Here is a 21,497-nt window from a genome sequence, read left to right on the forward strand (position 1 = left end):
TGTTGTTGTGTTTTCAAATGATTTCTAAACGCTCAATGTAATGTCAATGTCAAAATTTTCTAACCTCAACCTTACTAACCCTGCGAAACCTATTTATTATTCGTATTTATAAATAAAATTAATTGGACATTAGTGATGTACCGCGTCCTATATAGGCGACTGCTGACAGTGCCACTTACGGTGGACGTGCGCGCTATCCACAGCTCAGCACCGTTGTTTGCCGCTGTCAAGAAAACAACATCCGCCGCTGGAGGTACCATCTTTACTAGAACGCTTACAAGTCCAATATGAGTTTGATAACAGAATTATGAATGATCACACATTTTTCACCATCTAGATAGTCGCATATGCATAGTGAAAAAAAAGTTACATATATAAATAAATAATAATGTGGTATAAAACTTACAACACCAAGGTTAGTACTTTAACAACAGTCTTTTTTCAGGAGTAATGGGGTTAGGCAAAGGCAAAAAGAAGCTAGGCAAGCTGGGTACCATGGAGAAGCGTGAACTGCCAGTAGAGACCGACCCACAGAAGCTAGTCACTCAAGTGTGTGGCGCCAATATCTATACCACAGGAGAAGACCCCAAGGTAAATGCTAGCTAACTTTTAAATAAATTACAATGGAAGCTATTAGTCATCATGGGGTTTTGCCAAGAATCTATAGATGTAGTCATAGTCATTTATTTTATAAAGCCAATTTACAAGTCAGTTGCTAAATAACATCAAATTACTATACAGTAAAATTAATCAATTAAGTTACATCATATTAAAATAACAATAAAATTACCTACATTAAAAATTACAATTAGGCAAAGCAATAAGAAGGTATAGAGGGAAATGCTAGGAACACAATTTTGGACTTCGTAGTTTCATTTGGACTAGTTAGGAGATGAACATATCAAAAGTCCCCGACCGTAACCCTGGTGCTGGGGGGGAGAGGGGGGTTTGAAGGTTCAGTTTTTTTTGGTTTTTTGATTATGTCTCGGAAACTATGCAACTGAGCGACATGGCCACTTATACAAAATGAAAAGTGATTTAATTTGTTACAAGTTTTATTAGGTCAAGTTTTTTGATATATTGTATAATTTTTAAATTATCCGCTCTTGAAGGTTTATTTAGGGCTCTCATTTTTATCTTGATTATCTACATCAGTGAAGCTGCTAGGCCGGGTTTGGTTACGTTGAATTCCTGAGGTTAATACTGTTTAAGTCTAGGTTTGAAGTCATGTTTGGTATCATTTTCAACTAAATAAAATATGTAGACCATCCCAAATATTATTTAAATTGGTTCAGTGGTTGTTGATTCCCAATACAAACTTCCACCCGACTTTTCACACCCTCAAAAGTTGATTTTGGTTATAAAAGCTATCCTATGTACTGTCCCAGGACTCAAAACTATCTCTATACCAAATTTCAACAAAATCCGTTCAGCGGTTTAAGCGTGAAGAGGAGTTAGAAAAAAGATTTTTTTTAAATCTTGGTTTTACTTAGGAATGGTGTCAATATATTTAGATAAGTACGGTTTTTACTCACTATTATTTTTAGTCGCTTTTGGCGACATGTTTCGGATGTTTTAAAATATGTCTTACGATAGTTTAAGTTCGAATGGTGTCAATGTTGAGACCATAAATGAATTTAGCAACCCCGATTTATACGAAAACGTTACCAAACCCGGCCTAGCAGCTTTACTGATGTAGATAATCAAGATAAAAATGAGAGCCCTAAATTGACCTTCAAGAGCGGATATCTCAAAAATATCGAAAAACTTGACTGAATAAAACTTGTAACAAATTAAATCACTTTTCATTTTGTATAAGTGGCCATGTCGCTCAGACGCATAGATTCCGAGATATAATCGAAAAACCGAAAAATGGAACCTTCAAACCCCCCTCTCCCCCCCGGCACCAGGGTTACGGGTGGGGACTTTTGATATGTTCACCTGCTAACTAGTCCAAACAAAGCTACGAAGTCAAAAATTGTATTACAAGCATTTCCCTCTATAACTTTTTTTGAGCATTCATTTCTGTTTCTTTTTCTTTTTGTATTTTCTGTGTAAGTTAGCAGTGGTTTGGTAATTTACTGTCATGCTGTTTAACTTGTTTGATAAAAAATAAAATAAAAAAATAAAATTTCCTGGCCTACATATAAATAATACTTTCTGGAAACAAAACATATGTCAATGTAGATGTAATTAAACGTTCTTTAAACTGATACTAGTGCACTGCCTTATGAGAATATAGTTCAGATCCGGAAACCGCTACCAAATTTTAGTATGCTGTTGGGCATGGTACGGGGTCTCCAAAACTGCCGGGAGACAGCGGCGCCGGCGATTTACTTCAGCGGAATGACGTCATCAAAATGACTCTCGCCTCGTTGCGAATATTGCCTTTTGCACCTAAACTATGCATTGCACATACACGTGTGGGGTATTAAACGAAAGCCAATAAAATATTATATATTTCACTAATACACTATGTACCAAAATATACAATAGTTTAAGAATTTTTTTTAATAAATCAAAATGATGAAAAAAAATCGATTATTTGGGTTTTTCAACCAAACCAAAAGTCGGACGTTAAAGCAATGTACTACAAAATTAAAGCTGATGTCTCAAGCCATACACTGATATCAAAATAATCAAAATCAGACCAAAAATGTGAAAATTATGCATCCAAATGTAGGTATTTGCTAGAACAAATGCATGAAAGTTAAAAAAATCGAAATTGGTCATTTTCAGGATAATCCGCAAAAGCTTCTACTATGTTATTAGCAATATAAAAAGGATCATAAAACTGCTGGGAGACAATCTCTATAGTGCCTGAGTGACAAATAATGGCGTCATACATGTGACCGCTGCCGAAATTTGCATAATCTAAATTATAACTATACCATGAGTCATACATACACGTGTGCTATCAAACGAAAGGTTATTAAATATATGATGATTCTTTAATACATTATTTATAAAAACAACGTATATTTTAGGAGCTACAAACAAAGAAAAACCACTTTTTTTGAGAAAAGTTCGTGTATATATATTTTATAGCTCAACTAAAAACGTTATACTCGTAACAATGTTGCGTCTAATATAATAGAAACCAGTTATTCAACTATACGTCAGAGCTTAAATTTTTAATTTCCGATAAAAACTGTGGAAGTTGTACAAAAAAAACTAAAGCGCGCCATTAATTCTACCTTAATGCGCTCATATTATGCAAAGAATAGTCCTAATTATCGGGTATTCAATGAAAGAACATTACATAAAATACCTATACATGACGTAACTTCCACAGTTTTTATCGGAAATTTTTTTTTTAAGCTGTGACGTATAGTTGAATAACTGGTTTCTTTTATATACTCATACTCATACTTTATTGGTAATATCAATTACATGTCAAGATTTACATATGTACATTTCGGAAATATAAATGGATGAAATCAATTATTATTATTATATCATTATTACAGATATATTAGACGCAACATTGTTATAACGTTTTTAATTGAGCTATAAAATATATATACACGAACTTTTCTCAAAAAAAGTGCTTTTTCTTTGTTTGTAGCTCCTAAAATATACATTGTTTTTATAAATAATGTATTAAAGAATCATAATATATTTTATAACCTTTCGTTTGATATAGCACACGTGTATGTATGACTCATGTTATAGTTATAATTTAGATTATGCAAATTTCGGCAGCGGTCACATGTATGACGCCATTATTTGTCACTCAGGCATTATAGAGATTGTCTCCCGGCAGTTTTATGATCCTTTTTATATTGCTAATAACATACTAGAAGCTTATGCGGATTATCCTGAAAATGACCAATTTCGATTTTTTTAACTTTCATGCATTTGTTCTAGCAAATACCTACATTTGGATGCATAATTTTCACATTTTTGGTCTGATTTTGATTATTTTTAATATCAGTGTATGGCTTGAGACATCAGCTTTAATTTTGTAGTACATTGTTTTAACGTCCGACTTTTGGTTTGGTTGAAAAACCCAAATAATCGATTTTTTTTTATCGTTTTGATTTATTTATAAATTTCTCTTAAACTATTGTATATTTTGGTACATAGTGTATTAGTGAAATATATAATATTTTATTGGCTTTCGCTTTATACCCCACACGTGTATGTGCAATGCATAGTTTGGGTGCAAAATGCAATATTCGCAACGAGGCGGGAGTCATTTTGATGACGTCATTCCGCTGAAGTAGATGACCTGCCCCGCTGTCTCCCGGCAGTTTTGGAGACCCAGTACCATGCCCAACAGCATACTAAAATTTGGTAGCGGTTTCCGGATCTGAACTATCTCTTCGACTGTTTCCCATAAGGCATAGTACTATACCAATATTAATTAGGTAAGGTTAATTATGCTAAGAGCTAGACTCAAATTAGTACAATTTGTGCAAAAGGTGAGATTTTTCATTAGCAAATGTATAAGAATTGTAAGGGGGAAATTCAAAGGGCTGATGGGGGTAACGGCACCACTTTTTAGCCCGGCAACATAGGGTTTCTAGGAGCGTAGGAACCCCACTACAAGGATCAGAAGTCAAACTGCGGTCCGCTATTTTTGCAAACAGAACTTCGCTAAGAGCCCGGTCTATTAATCAATCAATCAATCATGTGTGGTAAAGTTATCTAATGCAAATCTTAAGTTGTTTGTTCATGTTGGCTTTGGCTGATAGAATTGACTTTTATTTTGAATGATAAATAATAACATTCGGCGTCCCCCAGGGTTCTGTCCTTGGGCCTACATTATTTCTACTCTATATTAATGACCTGACAAACCTCGGAATACAATGTGGGCACATCTTGTCTTACGCCGATGACACTGCCATAGTATTTGAAGGTCCATCCTGTGTTTGAAAGGGCTGAGATAGGACTCAGTAAAGTGGCTTCTTGGCTAAAAACGAACCTTCTAACTCAATGTTAATAAAACAAATTACGTATGTTTTACTAAAGAATTAAGTAATACAGGGTTGACAAATTCACATCCGCAACGTAGGCTTCGTCATGGGTACAACCATAAATCGGCAACAGGCGTCGTCATTACACACAAACACTAAAGCTATCCGCAACAGGCTTCGTCAATATCCCTTATGATAATAATTATTACAAAGTCATTTTAAAGGACCGCCCCGAATCGCATCGGGCCCAAAAGTTCCCATCACGCTAGCAGCGTTTCCACGTTGTATAGCCAACGAAATCCCCTGTACCAGATACGACCCGGAGCGTGGATCGCAGCCCCTCTCTCTAAGCCGACGACCAAGTTCCTTAATGAACGCTTTAGCCTCCATTCCCCAGGGTCCCGCAGTCTCCACTGCAATCGGCACAAACTCGTACATTGGTTCCAGGGCATTATACTTAGTGTGCTTGAGTTTTGCCGCGTATTCAGCGGCTGACCCAGCAGACCTAAGCGTGAGGCTAAGGTGGGACGGTGCAAATGTACTGACACACGTGGCGTCCCACAAGAGGCACCGACCCTTCTGCCATGGAACCAATGTGAGACCGTCTGGCCTTTTGCCATCCGTACGAGACAACCCTGGAGGCTCTAAAACACAAGGAATATTGGCTGATATCAGAGCCCGGCGGACCGCATCATTGATTGAATGATGCCTCGAAAAACGCCCTGCACATCTCAGGCAACTAAGTCCATGGTGACCATCCTCCTCGACCATGGCTCCACAAACGCACCGGTGCGGCTCGCAGACTTTACTACCCAACCGCAAGGCAACCGCTATTCTCAGGGAGTCATTATCGAGCAGGGTACCCAACTGAGGGGAAGGCAAAGCCTGCAGCCACGCCCCCGATTCAGGCCTCGCTGCGGCCTTGAGACTTTTACTAAATATATCAGCTCACAACCTAATAATAATCTTAACTTAAAAATTCATACTTGTAATAATTCTAATCTACCTTCATGTAACTGTATGGGAATCGATAAAGTAAACTCCACGAAATATCTAGGTGTAATGCTGGACCAGCGCATGTCGTGGTATACTCATACTGAATATGTAAATATGAGAATACGAAAACTGATATGGCTATTCAAAAAGTTAAGACACATTACAACAAAAAATCTATTAAATCAGTTATATATAACTTTAGCTCAATCAGTAATGTCTTACTGCATATCAGTGTGGGGTGGCTCAGCAAAAACCAAGTTTCTGAAAGTTGAAAGGGGGCAACGTTGTTTACTAAAGGTTATGTACTCTAAGCCATACAGATTCCCAACGAAAGACCTCTACCACCTAAGTGACTTACTAACAATGAGGAAGCTGTATGTACTGAGTCTAACAACGAGACTACATAAAACATTACCATTTAACCCGCAGCTGCTAAATCGTAGAAGAAAACATAATGTTGCCCCCATATCAACTACAAAATCTGTATTTGCTAAGAGACAATTTGGAGCGCAATCTGCATATGTGTACAATAAAATAAACAAAATACTAAATATATACAATTTACAACTATATAAATGTAAAAAAATATTAACCGAGTGGCTTAAAATACTTAACTACGAGGAGACAGAGGCTCTGATATATTAAATTAAGTTGATATTAACTTAAACTCTAAAGTACCTACTTATCAGTTTTAATATAATAAGTAAGACAATATGACATTTTACATTTTACAGTACCTATTGTATAAGAAAATACCTATTGTGTAAGAAAAGTACGATACATAGTTCTATGCTTTACAGTACCTATATATAGGTATAAGAAGTGCCGATTAGTACATCACCTCACCACCTGCACTCACACGATCTCATACACCTACACACACACACATACACACACACTCACTCTCATACACACACACACACACACACACACACACACACACACACACACACACACACACACACACACACACACATTTAATGTAGATAAAATTGTATTAGCTTAAGTTTTCTTTCTGCTTTTGTTAAACTAAAAATTACTTGTTGCTACGGAGGAGCGGGGCTTCCTGATACAGGTATAATATACTTAAAAGGAAGTCCCAACCTACTACCTTGTAATGTAACATTTTATTAATGAAATAAAATATTTTCATTTTCAAAATATTTTCATTTTCATTTTTTCATAAACATTGAATAATGTTTTTTTTTACCTTCTCATAATGCTTTATTTACATACAAGATATATACAGTGGTACTACGTAAACGAAATTAATAACTAGCTTAAATAGTTTTTTAGCCCCTGCGCGTCGGCTCATCGTCCTGTTTACCGGGACCCCAAATAAGTAAAAAAAAAACTGTAATACCTAGGTTAAGATGTACTAACTCTAATATTATAAGTCTGTATATAACTAACCATCTATGAGCAATCTGGCCTGAAATAAAGAATTTATTATTATTATTATTTGTATCTCCTTGTGGATTTCACGGGCCTATAAATCCCGGTCTTTTGATAGGCTTGCGTGGGGATATCCCCACGCAAGCCTCGTAGACACACACACACACTAACACGTAGATGCCCTTGGAGAGCTTTAATGTCATGTAGAACGCCTGTTGGAACACGTTCACAGGCGCAACCCATGAACCGGTCGCAGCAGGCATTGGGACTATTGTAGAAAAAGTGAACAGTATTCTATTCCGGTCTATGGATTGAAGTTTGGGTGGACAATGAGACTGGGCTATTGTAAAGACGTCCGGACACCTGCCATAACAATGTTTTCACAAGTTATCGAGGCAGGTGGTGACTTGCCGCTGACTAGATGGGCCCCTGAAACTGCCGTCGTAAAGACGACCAGGAGCAACACCGGTGTGAGCGGCTCAGGGGTGTCGAGAGGTGTGCGCCGCTTTCTACCCATGTGCCAACTCGCGTCTTATGCATCTTTCACTACCACCCCTGGAGCATATACCTCTAGCGACTCCTCTCTGGACAGCCAATGAAGGCAAGCCAGAGCTGAGAGTCCTGCGGGTCCCCTTGGGGTCCACTCCGCCCGACGAAGACACGCCGGAGACGGAGACCCTGACCGACTCTCGGGAGCACTCGGGTCCGTGGGGTCGTTACTCCCCAACAGCTCGCCACAATATTATTATTAAATCTAAAATAGGCCCTTGAGGCATTGTACCAAGGATGCTGGCGGCATTTCCCCGCTGTATCGCAATGCTGATACGTTGTGCGAGGAAGCCGCCATCTCTTCGGTCACCAGTTACGTCAACCAGACGCTTCGCGATTTCTGCAAACAACTTGTGCGCGCTGGGACCCCATGGACCTAGAATTTCAACTCCAAATGGAACGAAATGATACTCTCTACCGAGGCTCTTATATTTATTACGTTTAAAATTTCGGCGCTTTCCGCCGCTCCGCCCGCTTTTACATTAGTCCGCTGGAGGTGGGACGGTGCCAGTGTGTCTACGCAGGTAGCATCCCACACCAACATCCGTCCCACAAGCTCCAAGGAACCAAGGACACCCCATCGGGCCTCTTGCCATCATCCCTGATAATGCCAGTCGGCTCAAGAAGAGCGGGTACATTGATGGTGGCAAGAGACCGACGGATTATGTCATTAAGCGACGCATGTCTTGAAAAACGGCCGGCACTTTTTTGACAAAATAATCCATGGTGTCCCAGTCGGTCCACGTCCGTGCCACAAGAGCATATGTGTGGCGTACACACCGAAACCCCGAGTCGCAAACCAGTCGCCAGTCTAAGGGAGGTCGAATCCAAAAAAGTACCAGTATTAGGCGAAGGATGGGCATGTAGCCAGTAACCAGCTTCCCGGGCTCCGACCGCCAAAAGCCTCGCACGGTCTGGACCTGTACAGTTGTTTAGGAAAATATTGTAAGTTAAATCACAGTAAACATTATCCCAACTCCTTTGTGAATTTTGGTTGTCTGGAAATTGTTTTCCCGGGCAAGCAATTTTTAAAGCCGCGTCCTCAAAGCCCGCAATCTCACAGTTTGTGGGCAAAGCCCTTCAAATATTTCCTATAAGACCCGACGTGCTATGAGTGGACGCCAAATAGGCTGGGGAAGCCACACTGGAAATTTTGCGAATAATGTTCATTTGAATTTGATTTGTAATGTTTTACAGTTAGTATTTTGTGTAAGTATAATGTTTTACAATTACCTATTCGCACGTGTATCGTACAACGTTTTACAGTACATATGGCCCTTTAAATTTTCGACGTAGTTACGTAATGTGCTTATTATAGTACTTACAGGGAGTCGTATTGGAGCCCCAGATGTACTGTAAATTTTATTACAGTACATGGGTATGGTGCTACTTTACCACACGATTGCGGTAATTAGCGCTTGTCGAAAATGTATAAGGGCCATATGTACTGTAAAACTTTGTAAGATACACATCCGAATAGGTAATTTTCTACTTTTCGCACTTGTATCGTAATGTACTAGTGTTTCACTCGGGAGCAAAGTTTGTTTAACCCTCGTGCCTTAAACCCTCACAACACTCAAGATTCTACTTTTCGAACCACTCGCTATGCTTGTGGAAGTGAAAGTGAATAGAACCTAAAAACTAACCTGGAGACCTAGCCAAGATGACAATCGTACATCGACTAAGGCCAAACGAAAAGTAAACCTGTAGCGGGAACGGGATGACAGCATGCTACAAAAAGTAAACATATAGCGGGAACGGGATAACAGCATGCTACAAAAAGTAAACATGTAGCGGGAACGGGATGATAGCATGCTACAAAAAAGAAAACATGTAGCGGGAACGGGATGACAGCATGCTACAATAAGTAAACATGTAGCGGGAACGGGAAGACAGCATGCTACAAAAAGTAAACATGTAGCGGGAACGGGATGACAGCATGCTACAAAAAGTAAACATGTAGCGGGAACGGGATGACAGCATGCTAAAAAAAGTAAACATGTATCAGGAACGGGATGACAGCATGCTACAAAAAGTAAACATGTAGCGGAAACGGGATAACAGCATGCTACAAAAAGTCGCATGACAATTTCCATTCATGACAATTTCCATTCATGACAACGGTTGTCATCTTGGCTAGGCCCCCTGGTCGACTTAGTAGCCTAATGGATTTGTAATACATTTGGATATCATAGATAGAAAACATTTTCATTGTAATCCTTTGGTTTGCAGCTGGGCCCAGACAGCGAGTACCCCGACTGGCTCTGGGAGCTGCACACGGACCCCGCGCCGCCGCTGGAGTCGCTGGATCCCGACACGAAGGCCTACTGGCTGCGCGTGCGCGCCGCAGGCATGCGCCGCAATAACAAGCTACGGTCGCTGCGCAAGTTTTAGATTTTATAATTGCCTTTGTCTCTGGAATGTCTCGTTTAATTTAAATGTTGCTTTTTTTATGAAATGATGTTGTATGCAGTGTACGGCAACAGGAGGCCAAATTTTTATGGTGTTATTTTCATAGTTAATATCACATTTCAACAAAGTGAAGGTGCACAGAAATTTTAACGAAAGTAGTCAAGGTTTAGAGAGCAGTGCCTTTGTGTTGAAATTTTTTACCTCTTGGACAGTGTTCGAGGAAATGTATTTCATAGTTAAATTAAAAGAGATATTAGAAGTGGTTTCCTGTGTGGTTCATTGAGAAAATTCAGAATAAATGAGGATGGCTAGTTTTTAAGTAGGAAGTGTAAATAAAATGTTAGTTTTTACATGTAGTCTTTTTCTTCCAGACTCTTTTCCGAGAATACGTATAGCTCTAAAGCTCTAATCTTAGAAGTTTATGCTAGAAGAAGCATAGGTACCTACATTTTACTTACTAACTTTTGCCCGAAACCTCCTCGTCTGCGTGGAATGACGATGATGACGATTGATAACAAGTAACTGTCAATTTTATTTGTGACACACTTTTATTGCTGACTGTACTCCTTCTCATTTGCATGTCTATCGAGTACTTCTAATGAGCCAATGAGTAAGACCTTTCTAATGAGCCTAAACTTGATGTGTTTGTGTTTTTCCATCGAGGAGTTCCTTTGGCTATCTACCGGCTGCATCATAAGAACACCTCCATGTTAGCATATTATTGCATTGTCCCCGGAATTACGATAGTACTCGAAATTTCAACTGAATCAGATACCGGGAAGTGGTTTAAATTTTAGTTACAAGATTTGAAGCACTGTATATATATGTATACAAAGGTAGGTAGGTATATACGCAGTGAAGCTAAATAAAAGTGTGTAAAAAAACTAATTATAGGACCATGTAATAGCAAATATTACAAAACTAAATTACTATTAATAATAATCAAATCATCCCGATATACTCCTATTTCTTAGCAAAGTAGTTTGTCACATCGAGTTAAATTAATTGACTTGAATATTCTTGCATAATAAAATACCATATTGTAATTTGTTTGCATTCTGCTACATACCTAAAGAAATACACTATTGACTAGGTATAGCATATCACATCGCCGGCGCGCACGCCTGCACCTATAGATTTTTCGTTTGTTGTTGAGAATTTTTGTTTAGTGAACATAAGTGCAATTTATGGTAACAAAAAAATTACCATGTTTTATTATTGATTTCACCTACGACTCCTGTAATGACTCTGATTTGTAATAAATAAAAAAAATTTGAATAGTGTTTTTTGAAACTTTCAAAATTTCTCGAGATACTCGAGAAATCCTGGTCGATAATTCCCGTGCCCCTAGAAATAAAAACCGGCCAAGTGCGAGTCGGATTCGCGTTCCAAGGGTTCCGTACATTACACAATTTAAACAATGTATTTTTTATGTGAAACGTGCTTGAAACGTGAGTGAAATGACTAAAAAACCCGTAGGGGTCGGATCAAAAACTATGTAATTAAGTCCGACTCACGCTTGACTGCACATTTCTAATAGGTTTTCCTGTAATCTATAGATAAAGATCTATTTTGTGTATTTTTTTCAAAATTTTAGACCCAGTAGTTCCGGAGATAAAGGGGGGGGAATGGTCATTTTTTGCCTATTTTCTTGAATAACTTCTAAACTGTTTATCCTAAAATTATAAAAAATATATATTTGAGATTCTCACAATGAGCTCTTTCATTTGATATGTAACACGACACGATATAGTTTGAAAAACTTTATATTTTTATTTTCTCATTTACCCCCCGAAAGTGGCTCCCGTGTTTATAATTCATTTGTTTACGTTCCATGTCCGTCTTTGGGTCACAAACTTACATATGTATACCAAATTTCAACTTAATTGGTCCAATAGTTTCGGAGAAAATAGGCTGTGACAGACGGACAGACAGACAGACGCACGAGTGATCCTATAAGGGTTCCGTTTTTTCCTTATGAGGTACGGAACCCTAAAAAGGTCGAGAAACCAGAAACCCTAGTAGGTACGCTTAGGTGTTTTGGAGGGACACAGAGTTCATGTTGCTGCTTCAATGCAATAAAAAATTGGATATTAAATCGTAAACATTGTATTTAAACTTTTGAACATTTTCGTCACAACAATATTTTATAAAACACACAATAAGGTAATTTTGCAAATCAAGTTCACTTTCACTTTACAAACCGAAGTTTTACAATTCCACTAACAAATCGATTTCCCACGTCTTGCTCTGTAGAAAAATTGTGCATTCGAGAGTAATTAGAGGTACCCCTAAAAAAGGATAAATTTTAAAATGAAGATTGTGTTTCCGGATTTACTATTTAAAGGTTACGGATAAAATTTTGTTTTTCATGGGCGACTTACGGCTATAATCTAATTTTATAGATCCTTTACTAATATACATTTAATTCCAAAGTATATTCCATTTTTATATTACAGAGAATATGCATGACGACAATGAAATTACAGTCAGCATGAATAGTCGCATTTGTTTTGTTACATCCGATTTTTAAACAAGAGAAATTTGTAGTAATACAGCATTAATCCCTAACAACATGATTTCAATTCCATTGTAATAGGTATTTTTCTGTTCTAGGCAGATAGATATGGTCTTCTTCTTTGCACTTGGTTGCCTAAGTACTCATTCCAGGCGTCCCTAAGTCGTGGTACCGAACATGGAAAGAAGTCCCACAGTCCCAGCGTGACCATGCGAATTCAGCCGGTCGACTATTTCTGAAAATAAGTAGACAGTTTACTTGACTCATTCAGCGAGGATCAAGACACATTTGATCTCCATACAAACTTTCAACCCCTTTTTCACCACCTTAGGGGATGAATTTTCAAAATCGCTAAAATTACTTTTCTTGTATTCTACTAATATGCCTTTTTTTTATACCACGTCGGTGGCAATCAAGCATACGGCCCGCCTGATGGTAAGCAGTTACCGTAGCCTATGGACGCCTGCAACACCGGAGATATTACACGCGCGTTGCCGACCCTTTAAAAACCTGTACACTCCTTTTTTGAAGAACCCCATACTGTAGCCCCTCGGGAAAACCTCGGCAGGGAGCTCATTCCACAGCCGAAGCGTACGCGGGAGGAAATTCCTCTTAAACCGCACAGTACGCGACCATTTAGGTGCTAGGGTGTGAGGATGAACACCCTGCCGATGGCGAGCGGTGCGGTGATAGAAAGCGGCCGTTGGCATCATGTCAAACAATTCTTCAGAGCACAGCCCATTGTACAAGCGGTAGAACACGCATAAGGAGGCGAAGTCTCTCCTTAGACTTAAAGGTTCAATACTGCTTGTGAGTTTGGGATCGTCGACGATTCGTACAGCGCGACTTTGGACTGAGTCGAAGGGTCCAAGCTAGCATCCAGGTGCTCCTGCCCAAAGGTGACAGCAGTACTCCATATGGGGTTTGACTTGCGATTTATATAGCAGCAGTCTTTGCCCCGGAGTAAACTATCGCCGTGCTTTATTGAGCACACAGAGTTTTTTGGATGCCAGATCAGCCTTCCCTTCCAGGCCTTTATACAAAGATTGAAGTGCCGCACTTAAAAAAAGGGTTTGATATCCATATAAACTTTCAACCCATTTTTTACCACATTGGGGGATGAATTTTCAAAAATGCTGAAATTAGTTATCTTCTCTTTTCATTAAATATATTTTTACGAAGTTTAAAGTACCTAGCTTAAAATAAAATTAGGACCCCTACAAACTTTCAACCACCTTTTAACCACCTTAAGGGATGAATTTTCATAAACGCTGAAATCAGTTTTCTTCTCTTTTAATGAAATACTTTTTTACGAAGTTCCAGATTCCTAGCTTAAAATAAAATTGGAACCCTATACAAACTATCAACCCCTTTTTAACCCTTTTAAGGGACGAATTTTAAAAATCTCTGAAATTACTTTTCTTTTATTCTAATAATATGCCATTATACAAAGATTCAAGTCCCACACTCCAAAAAATATTTGACCTCCATACAAACTTTCAACCCCTTTTTCACCACCTTGGGGGATGCATTTTTAAAAACGCTGAAATTAGTTTTCTTCTCTTTTAATGAAATACTTTTTTACGAAGTTATAAATTCCTAGCTTAAATAAAATTGGAACCCTATACAAACTTTCAACCCCTTTTTAACACTGTTAGGGGATGAATTTTAAAAAATGCTGAAATTACTTTCCCTGTATTCTAATAATACGCCATTATACAAAGATTCAAGTCCCGCACTCCAAAAAATATTTGATCTCAATACAAATTTTCAACCCCTTTTTCACCACCTTAGGGGATGAATTTTCAAAATCACTGAAATTACTTTTCTTGTATTCTACTAATATGCCTTTATACAAAGATTCAAGTCCCGCACTCACAACAATATTTGATCTCCATACAAACGTTCTACCCCTTTTTCACTACCTTGGGGGATGATTTTTTAAAAACGCTGAAATTATTTTTCTTGTTTTTTAACACTTTTTTAATATAATACCTTTTTGCAGTTTTAAGTTCCTAGCTTAAAATAAAATTTTAACCCCAAGACAAACTCTCATCCCCTTTTTAACCCCCTTAGGGGTTGAAATTCCAATAACGCCGAAATCCCTTTTTTTGTAATCGGCTGTTATGCCTTTCCAAGAAATTTCAAAGCATTTGTAATGGATTCAAACTTTCAACCCCTTTTTAACCCTGTTAGGCGATGAATAAAAAAAAACGCTGAAATTATAGTCGAAGTTGAACCAATTGAGCTTGTTTACTCAAAGAGTCTCAAGAATACAATACCATTGAGTGGTAAACCACAAATTAGGATAACTACCTCGTATTAAAAGCAGATTATAACCGCCTTGAAATGTTAGTATAGATTAACGACTCTATTTTTTTAACAATAGACTACAAAATACACTAACTAAATAATGGCTAACATAACATTTTTTGCATTTTACAACCGTCGACACTCATAATGAATGCACTCTGTAGAAAAACGGCTACGGGATATCATAAAATTTCATTATATTATCGGCTCCATAGTCTTATCTTAAGAATAAAAATGCTTTGAAGGAAAAATAACACTTGAAACGTTTTGCATATGGAGATAACACATGTGCCGCCAGGGTCGCACTCGCATTGTTACAATTGATAAGCACTTGGTTTATCTGTTTATGTCGGAATGTTATTTAGTGGTATTTTTTCCTGACCTATACCTAACTTTACTGCAATTGTAAAAGAGCGAGCGAGACACGAATTAAAAAAAAATACCTGGCCTGTTATCAAATTGTAGGACACATTATGGTATGATTGTAGTCAAGTCTTAGTGTCTAACTGGCTTTCGCTCGTTCAGTACATGTGTTCTTTTTCAATTCCTGCTGATCTTTTACGCAACTTGACTAAGTTTTACCGAATATGTATAGTAATTATACTTTTTTATCTTTCTACATCTTTTATTTAACACCAGAATACGTCCCTGTCGTGGCTAAGGTTGATATGCTTTCACAAAATATTGAATATGATATTATCTTTTTAGACCATTTTAACTCCATTCAACAAGGAATAAGGTTAAAAATTCAATATACAATTATACATGCAATGCACTTCTTACTTATTTTTGTAAGTAACTGGTTGGCGGCTACGAGAACAAAAGCAGATAATAGTATTGTAATAATACAATGCCATTGTTAGTACAGGTAAGTTCATCGGGTCAGTTCAAAAAATTATATCTATACTTTTCCTAAATTCTAATAATATGTCCATATATAAAGATTCAAGGTCCGCACTTGAAAAAAAATTTGATCTCCATACAAACTTTCAACCCGTTTTTCACCAAGGGGATGATTTTTCAAAAACGCTGAAATTGGTTTTCTTGTATTTTAATAATATATCAGGAGATTGAAGATATGGTGTCCGAGCCGAACATCATTGGAGAAACGAAAGCCGCCAGGCTCCGATGGCTCGGGCACGTAGTCCGGATGGGGGAAGATCGCGCAGTCTGGGGGGCGTACTCTGGAGTACCAAGTGGCCGAAGACCGTCTGGTCACTCTCTGGACGCAATAGGTACCGCTGGAGAGACGAAGTGCAGAAAGACCTCAGCAAAATCGGCGCCGTCGACTGGACAGAAACGGCTTTGGACAGAGTAGCATGGCGGTCTTTGGTGTCAGAGGCCAAGATCCACTTCGGGTCGTCGCGCCACAGCAGTAAGTAAGTAGTTAATAATATATCTTTACAGTACATATGGTGCTACTTTCTCGCACTAGTGCGTAAATGAGCACTTTTCGTGCATATGTCGAAAGTTTAAAGGGCCATATGTACTGTAAAACGTTGTACGATACACGTGCGAATAGGTAATTCGCAACTCGTGTCGATTTAAAACACTCCCTGCGGTCGTGTTTTAATTTATCGCCACTCGTTACGAATTTCCTCTTTTCCGCACTTGTATCGTAAATAACTATTTGTAGAAGTTTCAAATTCCTTATACATACACATTCCATACACATTATAAATGTAACCTGGTGTGCAAATTTCAACTTTCTAGCTTTTGTGGTTTCGCCTCTGCGTTGATGAGTCAGTCAGGACACGTGCATTTATATATATATAGATATATTACATAGGTACATATAGATATATAAAGGTAGGGGCACTTACACGGCAGGCGTACTTCGCCTCCCTTGCCTTCCTGCTTGCATTCATTGCACATTCATTCCTTGGTGCATTACGAAATATCATTTCTTTTTATTTTAAATCTGTATACGTCTAGTGCAGCGGTTCCTAACCTGGGGGTAAATAATTACCCGGGGGTAACCCCGTGGGGGTAAAACTGGCATTTTACGGGGGTACCTATCTATAAGAAAAAATATTAATGATTATGGAGGAGGGGTAAAATCGAGTTCCCTAGTTAGTCAAAGGGGTCACAGTACTAAAAAGGTTCGGAACCACTGGTCTAGTGGCATTCAAATTCTTAGTTCCGCACTGATGTCCATAGGTAATTAATTACAAGCGAGCTAGGAGTAATTAATTATTTTTATTATTTTGACCCATGTTTTTTCACTGATATGCGTTAAAATTGTTAAATAACAAACGAAACCGTCAACGCCCTCTATACGAGAGTAGGCCAAAGGTAGTAGCGACATCTGATCGAGAATCAAATTTTCGTGATTTTCGAGGCACGTTTTTTCCTTAGACTGTATCCATCTATTACGGAGATATCTATAGGCCAAGCAATAAGAAGGTATAGAGGGAAATGCTAGGAACACAATTTTTAACTTCGTAACTTTGTTTGGACTAGTTAGGAGATGAATATATCAAAAGTCCCCTGCCGTAACCCTGGTGCTGGAGGGGAGAGGGGGGTTTGAAGGTTCGGTTTTTCGATTATATCTCGGAAACTATGCGTCTGAGCGACTTGGCCACTTATACAAAATGAAAAGAGATTTAATTTGTTACAAGTTTTATTCAGTCAAGTTTTTCAATATCTTGTATAGTTTTTGAGATATCCGCTCTTGAAGGTTTATTTAGGGCTCTCATTTTTATCTTAATTATCTACATCAGTAAAGCTGCTAGGCCGGGTTTGGTAGCGTTTTCGTTTAAATCGGGGGTGCTGAATTTATTTATGGTATCAACATTGACACCTTTCCGAAGTAAAAACATATAAACATTAAACAAATAACTTTTTTTTAAACTCCTCTTCACGCTTAAACCACTGACGATTTAGTTGAAATTTGGTAAATAGGTGTTTTAAGTTCCGAGACAGGACATAATATAGTTTTTATCTCAAAAATCATACTTTGAAGGTGTGCAATTTGGTGTGATGGGAACTCAACTTCTTCGCCAAAGTTGAATTCCTGAGGTTAATACTGTTTAAATTTAGGTTTGAAGTCATGTTTGGTATCATTATCAACTAAATCAAACATGTCGACCATCCCAAATATTATTTGAATAGATTCACCGGTTATTGATTCCCCATACAAATTTCTACCCCACTTTTCACACCCTTAAAAGATGATTTTGGTTATAAAAACTATCCTATGTACTGTCCCGGGACTCAAACAATTTCTATACCGAATTTCAACGAAATCGGTTCGGCGGTTTAAGCGTAAAGAGGAGTTTTATAAAACAACATTTTTTTTAATTTTGTTTTTACTTAGGAATGGTGTCAATGTTGATACCATAAATGAATTCAGCACCCTCGATTTATACGAAAACGATCCCAAACCCGGCCTAGCAGCTTTACTGATGTAGATAATTAAGATAAAAATGAGAGCCCTAAATAAACCTTCAAGAGCGGATATCTCAAAAACTATACAAGATATATCTTTAAATTTATTTTATATGTAATAATACCTATATTTTTAATGATTCTGACAGGTAGATTTACCTTTACATCTCTATGTCAATTTAAATTTGTAATTTAGTTGTTTATAGGTAGGCATACTTCTTACGAATTATGTTGTGATTATGTGGCGCTATGCCGTCTTTAATGTAACATACAAGCACAAATGTTGTATCTCACTGAATTAATTTACTTTATATATATTAATACAGCCCGGCAACTTGAACCTGTCATGCTCGCTTAAAAGTCTTTGCTTACGGTGGCGTCGTTGATCGGGTCGCCACTTTCCCGAATGAAGGTTGAGGGAGACGATGGCTGAGATACGCGTCATACTCGTGAACGGGTGCTGTTTGTGGAGACCGGTCTGTTTAAGTTTACACGGCCTTCATTTTACCTATGTAACTTTACTTTTGAGTGACATTAACGTGAGGCACTTCATTCGGTTCTTGTCTGTTTGTCTGATTTAATATTTTGTCTTTTTATTAATTATAAAACAATTCAAGTCTCGGAGACCCTTTACATCTCTGGATAATTTGATGATCTTTTTTATTATTATATACATTTTATCTCTGACACCTAGAGACTTTTACATGTCTAATGGTAGAAGAGCCGGCAGTAAAGTTTCGAACCAACGTGATACCGCGATGAGATGCACAATGGTTTCCCATAAAACTGATGCTAAGTCCGAATTTGATAGTCTGCCACGGCGGAACTAGCCGAAAGTACAAAAAAAATAGCCACTTCCGGTGCGAAAAAGGGGGGGTCATTTAATCCATCTGATACTGCAATAAAAGCTATGGCATCAGTTAGAAATTTACTGGTAGATACAGAAAAGCGAAATCTGCCAGTATGATCCCTGCCGGAAGTGCTTGGCATACGCTCTCAATGGTGACCATCGGGACCCCTAAATTAACCCATCTGATACCAGCACGAAACCAATTCCAGTCGGTAGATATGAACCTTCTCTTTAGGAATATATAAGTCTGCCAGGGCGCTTTCAGCCGAAACACCTTGACATACGAGATTATGTGAGCAACATCCGTGGAACCCGTATTTTGGAATTGTACAGATTACAGACATTTTAATTATTGCAGGCTTATGATTTATTACCTAATGCTTATATTTGTATATTTTTATGCCATTAATAACATATATTTCAAATTTATTAATATACACAATATAATTTGGGCATTCATTTAATACCTGCTTACGGCTTTGTACTTCTTTGTTTGCCTTATAAAGGTGCTAACAAATTAGCTACCGATATCTTTACAGTTGATAGTACTCGGCTCCTGAAGTATATGTAAGTATGAAACATTATAGGTTTTATGATGTTATTTTGAGAAAATTGGAAAACAAATTTGCTTTGTAAAAAAAACTCTGTTAATGAAATAATTAAATGAGACCTCATTGAACAGATTCTAAAACCTATTTTAAATATAAAACTTAACTGGCCACTTCACGCTGATAAATCAAATGACACGTTGACAATGACATTTAAGATAAACAAGCAGTTAAATACATGATGATTATTTTTTAGATAGAATTATAGTTTATTTATTTTGTTCGGTAAATAAAATAAAAATTATGAGAAACCTTCTTAATTTCTATTATTCCCTTTTTTTTTTATCGCGTATATATAATAATAATATAACGGACAATAATAATATAATGTAATGTAATTTAATTTTCAATTTAATTTTAATTGTTATTTTATTGTATTATAAACCTACTAACCTTAGTTATAAGTAAAACAAAATATGTAACTAACAATATGTGGATCCTGGTTATCTAAATAAAGAACTTTTAATAATAATAATAATATATATATCTTTACTTGGAAATAATTGTAGTGTATAACTAGCCTTATGAACCGATTTTGCATGTACAACCAGCCTTAAAGTTTGTAGTCTATGATTGTTCATTATTTTAGTATGTGGGTATTTTTGCACTTTGTAATTTTTCCTCAGTCACCCGTTGACCACGAACGCTGTAAAGGGTTCGAAACGTCGGGATGTATTATAAATTCAATATACGCGATATAATCCATTTTCATAGTTTTATTTCAGATTATATTCTGTTTTTTATTCCGTAATCCGTAGACTAAAATGACATTTCATGTGGTACTAAGAAATGTCATGTCTTACATATGAAACGTCATTTTAGTCTACGGAATAAAAAAACAGACCTTAGTTATCTCAATTTGTAGTGTTATAAAACAACACCCTGAATGTTAAACTACGTCAGTTTTGCGTCAACGTCAAGAAATGTAGGGGAGAGGTGGGCATGACGGGATACTTAATGTTTCAAGTCCAATAAAACTGAAAATGCTATTTTTTTTAAGTTTTTGTTATTTTTATTTTTATCTTTGGTAATCAGTCTTTCATAATCAACACTTACTAGGAACTCTCTAGTTAGATAATTAAATTAAAAATAAATTAAAATGGCCAAAAGTGCCTTCTCTCCATCTTGCCCCCCAAGTATGGTAAGATGGGGAACCCCTACGGGACAAGATAAGAATGATTCATATAAATATTATATTTAGGGCCTAAACAAAACTTAATTTTTTGGCTTTTGGGTCCATCGTCTGATAACTTCTCACGAACTGTTTTACTTTTATTTCTTAAGTCGTCTGAGAGACAGAAAATTTACAGCTAACATGTACCCCATCTTCCCTTGTTTGTTTGTTGGGTTAATTTTATTGTTTGTAAAAATTGACATGTAAAAGTGCCCCTGTGGCCTATTTGCTGAATAAATGTTTGATGTTGATGTTGATGTTGAAGAATAAATAAATTCAAATCCGCAATTCTTCATCAGTTTATCACTTTAAAACTACGGCCGTCAAGATGTACCCCATCTTGCCCCATGTGCCTAATGAAATTCTAAAG

At 37.3% G+C, this 21,497-nt stretch overlaps 2 protein-coding genes across 2 annotated transcripts in view; one reads left to right on the forward strand and one right to left on the reverse strand.

Moving 5' to 3' along the window:
* The first annotated feature begins 57 nt into the window (after positions 1-57).
* LOC134753134 (large ribosomal subunit protein mL54) lies at positions 58-12,435 on the forward strand. The gene is made up of 3 exons (XM_063688912.1): positions 58-253; positions 446-591; positions 10,095-12,435. Exons 1-3 carry the CDS (start codon positions 136-138, stop codon positions 10,254-10,256), a joined length of 426 nt encoding a protein of 141 aa, XP_063544982.1. The 5' UTR covers positions 58-135; the 3' UTR covers positions 10,257-12,435.
* The window catches only part of LOC134753107 (ciliary microtubule associated protein 1A-like), a 15,634-nt gene continuing 6,504 nt past the window's right edge, over positions 12,368-21,497 (reverse strand). The window contains exon 6 of the mRNA XM_063688877.1: positions 12,368-13,027. The gene's annotated coding sequence lies outside the window, so the exon portion shown is untranslated. The remainder of the gene's footprint in view (positions 13,028-21,497) is intronic.

The sequence above is a fragment of the Cydia strobilella genome, chromosome 2, assembly GCF_947568885.1.
Source record: "Cydia strobilella chromosome 2, ilCydStro3.1, whole genome shotgun sequence".
Taxonomy (NCBI): Eukaryota; Metazoa; Arthropoda; class Insecta; order Lepidoptera; family Tortricidae; genus Cydia; species Cydia strobilella.

What these genes read in the sequence shown, in the direction of transcription:
- LOC134753134 (XM_063688912.1), top strand. Translation starts at nt 136, where the DNA reads ATGTACCGCGTCCTATATAGGCGACTGCTGACAGTGCCACTTACGGTG. An exon ending in AACAACATCCGCCGCTGGAG is followed by an intron (nt 254 to 445) that starts GTACCATCTTTA and finishes GTCTTTTTTCAG; the next exon opens with GAGTAATGGGGTTAGGCAAA. An exon ending in CCACAGGAGAAGACCCCAAG is followed by an intron (nt 592 to 10,094) that starts GTAAATGCTAGC and finishes TTTGGTTTGCAG; the next exon opens with CTGGGCCCAGACAGCGAGTA.